General features: G+C 35.0%; 1 protein-coding gene across 7 annotated transcripts in view; it reads right to left on the bottom strand.

Annotated features, from left to right (window-relative positions):
* Positions 1-12,310, bottom strand: part of Ppp1r9a (protein phosphatase 1 regulatory subunit 9A) — a 336,716-nt gene that overhangs the window by 92,326 nt on the left and 232,080 nt on the right. For all 7 annotated transcript variants that reach the window (XM_045159908.1, XM_045159910.1, XM_045159909.1 and 4 more), the window contains exon 6: positions 352-487. In XM_045159908.1, the coding sequence (XP_045015843.1) occupies positions 352-487 (136 nt within the window). The remainder of the gene's footprint in view (positions 1-351; positions 488-12,310) is intronic.

Genomic DNA, 12,310 nt, shown 5'->3' with positions numbered 1-12,310 from the left:
AAAACCCAAAACAGCTAATTCCAACAATAAAGATAGACATTACTCACATTCGTTGTTTTTAACTCTCTTGTTTCTAAGAATTTCTTTTTAATAGTGTGGTAAAAGGAAGATGGATTTGTTTCCATGGCCTTCACAGTGCTAACAGAAACCATGACTTGATTCCTAAGTGAGTATCAGATGTAGGTGGCACTTCTTTTCCAAGAGGTTGAATTTTAGCTCAATGCAGGCGCATCCTCCTTAAAAGCTGCAAGGATCCTGCTGCATCGTCACAGGGCAGCGTGAGATGCGTGTGGTGGGTGCATGGTGGGGAGTGCAGGAACAGGAGAGGAGCGGCTGCTCACCGCGCCCTACCTCGTCATCATCGGCGTCATACTGGGCGTAGTGCTGTTCCAGCAGCTCTCTCTGGCGCCGCTCTTGTTCTAGCGTTTGGCTTATCAATTGAGCAACCTCACTCACTTGTCCTGGTTTTTCTCGTCCAATAACAAATCTGTGGAAAGATTAACAGACACTAATATCATGAAGACCCTCCTGCAAAGGGGGGATTAAGAAAAGTGACCAACCTCAAGCTCACAGCAGAGCTCTGTGGTGGAAGTGACTTTCCATAGTTCATCAAGGAAAAGAGGGAAAAAACAAAGAACCATGCAAAATTAACACACTGGGAAAAGCCAGAACAGATGGAATCTATTCTGCAGTAATTTACACATATTGATGCCTGAAAAAATGGAAGCAAACACTTATTTCCTGAAACCACTAAACTTAATCATTTCCATAGCAATGTCCTCTTGATTTCACAAAAACTGCTTCATAAACATTTTGAGGTGCAGCATAATTTGGATGGTGAGTAGAGGAACACTGACTTTTTTGCTAAGTTAATGAGTTTGGTGACAGAAGGGTAAACAGAAGTAGTTTATTTTCTTTATTTTTTTTTTAAAGGAAAACCTACCACAAGAGGTGGTTAAATTAATCCACTTATTTCTGAGAAAGCAGATATTAATAAGAGTTTAGCTAAAGAAAGAAAGAAGAAAATAGCTAATGTTCATAATAGGATATGAATTCCTTTATGGAGAAAGAGCTCAAGAAAAGAATTTACTACTGAAAGCACATGATTGTGATAAATCCTTCTCAGTATGCTTTTTTCAACAAATTAGTATTTATTTAAAAATTTTTGCAATATATGAATTTGCTTTTCCTTACTTTTTTTTTTAAAAAAACTCATTTTTATTTATTTGAGAGAAAGAGAGAGAGAGAGAGAGAGAGAGAGAGAGAGAGAGAGAGATAGAAGGGGAGAAAGAAACAGAGAATAGCTATGTCAGGGCCTCCAGCCACTGAAAACAAACTCCAGATTCATGGGCCACCTTGTGCACCTGGCTTATGTGGGTCCTCGGGAATTGAACCAGGGTCCTCTGGCTTTGCACGTAAGCTCCTTAACTGCAAAGCCATCTCTCCAGCCCTCAAACTGTTTCCCTAAAAGCATAAACAAAATGCTTCCAGGATTTAAGTTCTAAGTATCATTTCAGATGATCATTTTGGATGTGATTCTTAAGTGAATCTTCTTCTATGTTGAATTAATGTTTCCATTTGATTATAGTAGTGTTATATTCAATCAGTTTTAAAACACATAGACTACCATTTTCTATATAAATATACTGAAAATTAAAATTTTGTACTTAGATGTTTATAAAGGTTTCTTTAAAATATTTTCATAGTTTAAAAATGTTTTATTTATTTAGTTACTTGAGAGAGTGAAAGATGGAGAGAGAGAAAGTGAGAATGAGAGACAGAATTGGCACATCACAGCCTCTAGCCACTCCAAAAGAACTCTCAGATGCATGTGCCATAGTGTGCATTTGGCTTACGTGGGTACTTGAACTTGGGTCCTTAGAGTGTGCAGGCAAGTACCTCGACTACTTAGCCATCTAGCCCTATTTTCATACTTTTAAACAAGACTTTCCTTAGAAAGTAAGCTTGGATGTTCATTAACTTTTGATTTATTTTCCTTTGGTAATAAAGTAATGATAGGATATGATAGCTTTTCATTCTTCAGATATAACTTATGCATGATAATGTACATTCACTTTAAATGTACAGGTCACTAACTATGACAAATATATAAACTTGTAATCACTACCATAATGAAGATACAGAAGATGAACAAAACTACTTTTATCTCTTTCTAGTTAGCCTTCTTCACCTTAGTTACAATTAATCTCCTTGGGAGTTTCATTTTAGTGGGATCACAGAATTTCCAAGTTTTTTTTTTTTATAGCGGGTACAATTTAATATTACTGCTGAAATACACGAGAGCTGCAGCTGTTGCATGCGTTGCCAGCACCCAGTACTTGTAATGCGCGAGGGCCGGGCTGCTGGGAGTCCTCACCAGCACCCAGTACTGTAATGCGCGAGGGCCGGGCTGCTGGGAGTCCTCACCAGCTCTCAGTATTGTAATGCGCGAGGGCCGGGCTGCTGGGAGTCCTCACCTGTCTTCGCAAATATCAATAGTCCTAGTTAATATCTACCAGTATTAATACCATATGGCTGATTACATTATTTTTTCATGCACTTGTTACCATTCATGTTTCTTTTAACATGAAATAATCCTTTCAAATATTTAGCCTATTTCTAGAAAATGGATTCTATGTTTGATTGAGTTGAAATATTTAGTATTTAAAATATATATTTTATTTTCATGTCTCAGATGTTATTTATGCAAAATGTATGTATACATGTTTATGCACTTAATGTATTAACTTCTACAAGTTTATACCTTGTTATTTTAGCCTCTGCAATCATGTCTACGAATTTTAAAACTAAGATCCTTTAAAAGGAAATATTTTTCAATACATGGCTGAGTAAAATACCATGTGGAGGAAATGAATTCATATTACTAAATGACAAACTTGTGAAATCTCTTTAATATCTATCTGTCACCACAATAATATATATGGGACAACTGTTGATGGCATTGTGAACAGATAGATCTTAAGGAAAAAACTGCTCTGGAAACCACATAAAAATAAATTATGTCTTAGGAAATTCAAATTCATGTCTATTTTATTTTTACCTAAGAAGACTTTGCTTGCACTAAATAATTACACTTTTATTCCTACAGCTGGAGAAATGGCTCAGTGGTTAAAATGCTTGCTGTATAAATCTCATAACTGTAAGGACTAGTGTTCAGATCCTCAGAACCCATTTAAATGCTGGGGAGGGGGATGGTGGCCCACCAGTAATTCCAGCACACAGGAGGCAGATGCTGGGCATCTGGGTTCAAATAAAAGACCTTAACTCAGTGCAGAAAGCAACTAAGCAAGACAACTGGCATCAAGCTATGGTACCTATCTATGCATGCACACATACCCAAACAGATGTGCACTGACTCACATATGAACATATATACACACACATGCAAAAAGGAAAAAAAATTCTCAACTATTTTTTATCATAAAGTGCAATGCTTTGTTTTTACATGAGGCCTATAACTTTTAAATTAATTTTAAGCATGCTACATGATAAGGGTGGTTTCATTTTTTTCTGAACAGAGAATCAGTTATTTTTGCATCATTGCAACCAATGGATTACTTGGTACATTATTTGGAAAATCAGTTGAGCATATGTTTGGGGTTTGAGTTCTTGCATCTTCAATCTATTCCATTGATGAGTTTATACTATACCAATACCGTATTTCCCTGATTGCTGTATAGTGCATCTTGAAAATCAGTGCATTTCTTCAACTCTGCAGGTCTTATTTTTAACTGCATTTCCATATAAACTTTATAATACACTTGTCAGTTAATAAAAAAACAAAGCCCTGTAGAATGTTTGAATTGCTTTGAATCTACAGATCAATGTATCGAGAAGTGACTTCTGAACAATATTAACTTATTGGATCAACTCTGCCTTTATTTAAATTATTACTTATGTACATGGTCGTCGTGGTAGTCTGAATATGTGTTCGCAATAGACTCTTTTTATTAAAATTATTTTTATTAAAATTAAAATTTTTATTAAAATTGGGCTTGTAGCTCCAGCCCCTAGAAGGTGCACTCCTGCTACAGAGGGTGCATGTCACTGGGAATGGATCTGAATTCCAGCCTAAAGGTATGCAGGGAAGTTTTGAGCTCTAGCTATGCTCTCTTGAGGTGCTGGATGTTTGGTGGTGTCTCTATGCTTGGATTTGTGAATGGGAACCAGTTGCTTCTGCCATTGGATGGAACCTCCCCTGAATCTGTAAGCTTGAAATAAATTCCTCCCTCCCATAAACTGTGTCTGGTTTAGATGTTCATCCCAGAAAAGTGAAGTCAACTACAATAGTGATTTTCAGTATACAAATCTTAAATGTAACTTGTTAAAATTATCTCCAAGTATTTTAGGTTTTCTGAAGGGATTATAAATGGTATTAATTTCCAAATTTCAGTTTTCAATTACTGTTGCTAAGATGTAAACATATAATTGACTTTTAAGTATCTGTCTTGTCTTTTGTGACCTTACTAATAAACTCATACACCAATTTTATGTTTTCTTTTTCTATAGATTCTTTAGGACATTATATACTAAAGATCACATCCAGTATAAACAAAGGTATTTATTATTTCTTCTTTTCCTACTATTGTGTACTTGTTTATTTCATTGTTCACCTATTGCCTTACTAGACTGACCAAGACTCTGAACCATCCTTAAAAGGCTTAAGAATCATCAACATCCTTGCTTTGCTCTGATCTGTTCTAATATGAGGGCTCTGCACCTCCACAAGACGCACAAGGCAATTTCCTTGAAAGATGCTATGGCCTCTAAGATTGAAGAAAGTTAAATTCTTCAATGTGATAAATGAATGTAGATAAATACTATGTTTAGAATTAATTTATTTGGAAAATATAAGAAATCATGTTGAATGTTACCCATATAAAGAAATTCCAAAATTCATATCCTAGAAATGCAGTTTTAGACAGAGTGACTTACTGCATATGTGTCTTTATATACACAACATAGTTGGTCATAGGAGAGTACTATTCGCCTGCTACAAAGTGTTAAAAGGTGGAAGGAAGCAGTCTATGTGCAGAACTCGTATTAATAAAAATCAGTAGCAAGCCCAAAATAGAAATCAGAATTCAGATTCCTTCAAACCATAAATTCTTTACCTTCATTTGTATTGAATTCATTTGCATTGAATTACATTGTCAGATCTTGAGGCTTATCCATTTCTCCTAATAGAGACATATAGACAGTTGTCTATATATAGTTGTCACTGCAAGACAAACCTTCCAAACTACTCAGGATAATCACATGATGAGATTTGGAAACTGACCATGTGCCAAACATTTGAAAATTTTGCTGCTCATTCCAGAAATGAATAAGGGTCTTAGTAAAGAGCTTGAAAATATTTGGATTTAGAAAATTATAAAAACAACAGGGCTGAAGGGATGGTTAACTATTTAAAGGCATTTTCTTGCAAGGCCTGACTGTCTGAGTTCGATTCTCCAGTGTCCATATGGGGCAAGATGCATGGTGTCATAGCAACCTGGAATTCACTTGCAGTGGCAGGATGCCCCAGAGTGCACATTCTCTCTCTCTCTCTCTCCCTCCCTCCCTCCCTCCCTCCCCCCCTCTCTCTCATCCTTTTCTCCCTGTCAGATAAATAAGAAAATAAATATATGTTTAAGTACTGGAGAAATGGCTTAGTGGTTAAGGTACTTGCCTGTGAAGCCTAAGGACCCAGGTTTCATTCCCCAATATCCACATAAGCCAGATGCACAGGATGGCACATGTGTCTGGATTCATTTGCAGTGGCTGTAGGCCCTGTGTGCCCATTTTCTTTGTCTCTATCTTCCCCTTATTCTCTCTCTCAATTAAATTAATAAAATATTAAAAAATAATTAAAATATTCTAAAACCAAAAGCTCAAACAATATTATAGCTATACATTTTATGTATTCATATAAAATACTATGATATTTCATAAAATTTATTATGTATATTTAGGTTAGGGAGATGGCTCAGCAGATAAAGGTGCTTATTTTGCAAAGCCTGCCACACTGGAGTTCAATTCTCCAATACCCACATAAAACTAGATGAAAAGTGGTGCAAGCATGTGTGATTCCCCACCTGCCTATGACAATGAGAGGCAGAGCCAGGACAGGAAGCGTGCAGGACAGCTCGTCTGACATCATTACAGTGTGGCAGCTCATTTGCAGTGGTAAGAGACCTGTTCATAAGGAAGGTGAATACAGACACTGTGAAGTTGTCTTTTGACCTTCACACAAGGGCACATGCACAACACATGAGTACACATACACATACACAAACAAATTCATAAATAACACTTCCCAAACCACAATCAGTTGTGATGCTAAAATTAAAAATATAAATAAATAAATCAAAACTCCAGAGAAAATGAGGACTGCTCCATGCTTCATAAGAAACTAGTACTTTCAACCATCCAGGCAGTAGTACTCAAAATCACATCTTTCTGAATTTACCCATGTAAGTTAGCAGTGCACTCATTGCACAATGTTATTTTAATGGGGAACTGCTCTACAGTTTGATCAAATAAGAATGATATGCAGTTGCCTAAAAGATGGGCAACTGAGCTCATGAAATAATCTCACTTTTAAACATGCCATGTTAATGTACAAAGCTTTTCATCAAGGCATGTACTACATATATCTTTTTAGCCTTGTAATCTAGTCATAAAAGAATGCCATCCTTTTAAATATGGATCAGAGGGAAACCACACAGCAATGGAAACAAATTATTCTCTTTGCCTCATTTTCCTCATGTGAAAATTTGTATCTAACCTCATGCATCTAGATGATGGAATGATCAGAGAATAAAACAGGACGTACATGACAGGACTGCCTGGCATGCACTAGAATTATGATAAAACTAATAAAGTTTGAAAATATGATAGCGCTCAAATAACCTGTCTATATGTCCTTAGAGTGTTTGGTCTATTTTACGCTGTATTCTTAAACATGTCATATTAGATTATATATATAATCTAACAAATAAATAAAAATAAAATATAAAATGTCAAATTTAAGGTAATTATTTCAGTTATAGATCCAGAGTATGGTTACTTTGTTATCACAACTTAGGAGTTAAAAGCATCTGAACAAGGAAAAATGGCTCAGACAGTGTAAGCTCATCAAACTATAAATAGCATGCATGGATTCTATGATCTTGAATATATTACTATTTTAAAAGTTTCTATATTTGGGCTGGAGAGATGGCCTAGCGGTTAAGCGCTTGCCTGTGAAGCCTAAGGACCCCGGTTCAAGGCTCGGTTCCCCAGGTCCCACGTTAGCCAGATGCACAAGGGGGCGCACGCGTCTGGAGTTCGTTTGCAGAGGCTGGAAGCCCTGGCGCGCCCATTCTCTCTCTCTCCCTCTATCTGTCTTTCTCTCTCTGTCTGTCGCTCTCAAATAAAAAAAAAAGTTTCTATATTAATAAATCATCATAATATCAAGAATAAATATTATAAAACTTGCATAAAATATCAAGCATTTGGTGCTCAGAGAGTATTGAATAACTCTTACTTTCATTTTAATTTATATTATGCATTATTATCTGCTAAATGAGTTTCAGGGTTAACCACATGAAAATCATAAAATACTTGGCATAAAAGTTGTTCAGAAAATTTCTGTTTCTTTTATCAATTAAATATATAAAATTATAAGGTTAGAAAGGTAGTGCAGTGGTTAAGGGTGCTTGCTTGTAAAGCCTAATGGCCTGGGATCAATTCTCCAGTACCCACATAAAGCCAGACAGCTTAGCATGCCTGTTCTCTGTCTCTCTCTTAAATAAAAAAAAGAGATATACAAAAAGATTTCAAAAGGAGATCTACAAAAGTATGAATTACATAACTATCTTACTTATTTCTTTTACAGTGGAGGGGATTGAGCCAGGGTTTTATGCACGCTAGGCAAACATTCCACCACTGATCAACAACCCCAGCTCTCATCACCACCTAAATGGAATTTTGAAGCCCTCAAATATATAAAAATTCATTCCGTAACAATTAGTCCTTTTATACATACATACATACACACACACACACACACGTGTGTGTGTGTGTGTGTGTGTGTGTGTATGTGGCAAAATCAACTGCTGCTCCTGTACAACTATAACACATCTGTGATTTCATTTCCAACACATGGGTACTCAAAATAACCCAGTTCTTTTAAAAATATATGTTTATTTACTAGTGACAGGTAGAGAAAAAGAGACAGAGAGATGAGAAGGGGGGAGAATAGGAGTAGAGAAAAAGAAATATGGGGGCACCAAGGCCTCTTACTGCTAAAACAATCTGTGCATGTACCACTTTGTGCATTTGGATTTACAAGCCATATTGTCAGGCTTTGCAAACAAGTACCTTAACCACTGAGCAATCTTTCCAGACCATACCAAACCAAACCATTTCTCAGCTTAGTCTATGGGAAAATATTTTGTCTTATGACAATAATAGGCATTTCTTTGCTTCACCATTCAACAGTGGTGAAGTGTTTTTCTTTTCTTTTCATCTTACCAATAATAATATAGTAACTGTTACCAAATTTATGATTGCACATTGACAACAATGAGATATATTCTACAGTTAAGATCTATGTCTTGCACAACCTGTTTTACTGTTTCAAAAGCAACACTATGTTTCGTTGTGGATTATTTCACTAGACTTCCTTTTCTCTGTCATAGACTGAGATATAATAAACAAAGGCAGATAAATCAGTTATTCCTTTTCATGTATTATCAGACTAAGTGTTATATAATACTGTTCTTTGGTGTTTGGGTAGCTACATTACATGGGATTCATTTTATTAGTTTACTAAATTCCCTAATGAGCTATCAAATAAACTACAAAATTATATTTATACAATTGTGTTAAAATTACATGCAATTGTATTTATAATTTGCTATGTTGAAGTTACAAATATTCTATATATTCTGTGTGAATGATATGATATCATTTTTTTTTAAACTCACCTCTATGAAAATGCTTGGTTTTGAAAGCTAGACTTGAAATGTTTTAGCTTAATTATAAATGTTATCTTTTGAAGTAAATCTTGCATCTTAATACTTTACTGATTATCACATTATTATCTGTACTATATTTCAAGGCAAATAAAACAGATTCTGGGAAACCGTTGTCTCACATATCTGACTCTAAGAACTACATATTATTTTATAGACAACCTTCAAAGATATTTTCTGAAAATTCTTCATTCTCTCCAGAAATCACATTTCCCTGTCTATTAGTTTTAATGTCCTCAGGTTTAAATACTTATGAATGTGAATGTTGAAAAGACAATCTGCATGGTGTTAATTGGCAAAAAAGGAGCATAAGAAAATATTTCATCAAATCAAGACCCTTTTGATTAGATTTATGAGATTCTTGAGTCTCTGTTGATTTCTATCTTCTTTCTAGCAGCAGCAGTTTATAATTGCTTATACATTTCAAATCAAAACTTTCTCTATTTTGCCAGGCATGGTAACATATTACCAACATTCAGAAGGTAAATGCCGTAATTTTGAGGTCTTACACAAAGTAAGTTCTAGGCCTACAAGAGGTATTCAGAAAGAGCCTGATCCAAAACAAAAACAAAAACAAAAACAAAAACAAAAACAAAACAAAACAAAACAAAAATGTTGCTCCATCCTTTTTCCAAAACTGGTGGCTGCTTTTCCTGCTTGAGGGAAAGGGGATAGCGCACGATGAAGGATTTCCATAAGCATGAACATCTTCTTGCCTCTCTCCATGCATGGCACTCCATCTTGTATAGTCATGAAACCAAAGGCCCTGATATAAAGTAAAACTCTGAACTACCCGTATGACATAATGGCAACAAAGCCCTATTAAAATTATCAAATAAAGTGAAAAGACTTCAGTATTGACTGCATTTAAAAATCTTAGGTAAAATAGAAGAAACAAAAGCTTGCATATTTTGAAATGATATGCCCAAGTATGTATCTGAATATAAACAATGTGTATCTATGAAAAAATTACTTAGCATTCAGTTGTACTTTTTTTGGCATAACTTCTTCCAAAAGGATAGAAATTTAATAAACTCAGATTATTTACTTGATACTGTGTGTAATTATAATTCCTTTAAAATCCTGACCTGTAGAATTGATAGACAGCTCTCTATAAAAAAGTAATGAAACCCATATGCTGGGAATAAAAAGCAAAAGCCATGCATGCGTGTTGATCATGGGGAGCTGGTACTTTCCAGAAGGCATGTGACATTTGATGTGAATGACACTGAAGGTCCAAAATTGTTAGAAATATCCTCATTTTGAAAAGAAAATCTCTCTGTTATAATAACACTTCCCTTTAATAATATTATTTTCTCAGTACAATGATCTTGACAGTTCCATACAGTGTTGAATATATCAATATTGCCTCTTTCACCTTGCTGAGAAATATAACCATGGATGTATATTTCTTTTAACAGTATTAAGGTAGATGTCACGAATTAAAAAATATTAATAATTCTTCCAGAATTAACTCTGTCGAATACTTTACAATTGTTACCATGTCTTCTTTACATTTCTATTCTTTTAAGCCAAAGTTTGTGGAATCTTTAGGTGCTATGTGTAGAAATGTTTATTATCTCTTACCATCTTGCTCAGATTTTCCTTAGTAATCTCAGTAGTTTCAGGGTCTATAGTAAGTTTAATATGTATTATTAAAGAAAACATACTGTATAATATTAACCTATTTATATTATGCCTGTGTGACATATCACCTAGCATCCATCCATCCATTCCTCCCTCGTAAGTAATTATTGATTACTACTGTGGTAGACAGTCTCTGACATGTACCCAAATGTTCCTTGACTCCTGAAAGTCATGTCTTATGCCATCCCCCACCCCCTTACTTTCTCTTTGCAGGCAGTTCCCTCTTGTCTTGGTGGGTCTCTCACTGATCTGTTATGATAGTTGTACATTTTGTACAATAATAGAGAAAATATTTTAAAAAGCAATAAAGGTTTTTACAAAAGCACTCTAAAGCTTTCCATGTCTCCCTTGTTTATCTCAGTATAATGATCTTGAGAGTCCCATTCAGTGTTGAATATATCAATAGTTGGCTCTTTCACCTTGCTGAGAAATATTACCCTTTATGAGATGTAACATAATTTGTTCATCCAATTGTTAGTTAAAGAATATTTGAATTATTTTAGCTTTTATGAATAAAGCTCCTATGTATACGCAAGCATGACTCTTTGAATAGATATGTCTTTTATTACTTTTAAACCAATAACCAATAGAACATCTAGCTGGAATCATATGCCTACGTTTAGCTTCATAAGAACTTATTAAACTGGAGTTGGACATGATGGTGAATGTCTGTAATCTCAGCACTTTGGAGGTTGAGGCAAGAGGATAAGAAGCCACAGTCATTCTCAGCCATAAGGCCCATCAAGGCCCATGAGCAACATGAGACCCTGTCCCACAAAATTGTATGTAAAGAAAAAGAAAATAAACTTGTCAAACTGTTCTGCCATTTGACATTGTTCTATTTTATTCTCATCAGCAATACAGGAATGTCCAAACTGCTCTACACTGCTTATCAATATATAAAAATATTGCTTAAAAAATTTCAGCCTTTGGGTAGTGTATAGTACCTTATTATGGATTAATTTGCACTCCCTTAAAGATTAGGGATTTCATAAAGTCAACAGTATACTTTTTGGGGGTGAGTTTTCTCTCAATTTCACATTTTAATAGGGTTGAATTAAAACCTTAGTACTTAGGTGTTATAACGCAGTAATATAGTAATAAGCACTGTAACTAGAATTGTAAGTCTTTCAATATATCTATATCTCCTTTATCATAAAGTCATTTTAAAAATTCTCTATGGGGCTAGAGGGATGGCTTAGCAGTTAAGGCATTTGCCTACAAAGCCAAAGGACCTCAGTTTGATTCCCCAGGACCCATGTAAGCCAGATGCACAAGGGGGCACATGCATCTAGAATTTGTTTGCAGTGGCTGGAGGCCCTGGTACACCCATTCTCTGTCTCTCTCTCTCTCTCTCTCTCTCTCTCTCTCTCTCTTTCTCTCTCTCTCTTTCTGCCTCTTTCTTTCTCTCTCAAATAAATAAAATAAAAATGAAGTTTTAAAAAATTCTCTATGGTTTTATTTTTTTCATTTATGTAAGAGCATTTTTTAAAAGAAGTGTTTTGAAATTTGGTGCATTTTTAGCATTTTTCCATTTTAGGTTTTTCTTTTGTTCTAAAAATCATTAGTGAACTTAAAATCATAAGTACTTTGGCCTATATTTTAGAAATTTTATAGCTTTAGTTGTAGCATTTAAGTCT

The sequence above is a fragment of the Jaculus jaculus genome, chromosome 10 (assembly GCF_020740685.1).
Source record: "Jaculus jaculus isolate mJacJac1 chromosome 10, mJacJac1.mat.Y.cur, whole genome shotgun sequence".
NCBI lineage: Eukaryota > Metazoa > Chordata > Mammalia > Rodentia > Dipodidae > Jaculus > Jaculus jaculus.
This window is presented reverse-complemented; position numbering and strand designations above follow the sequence as displayed.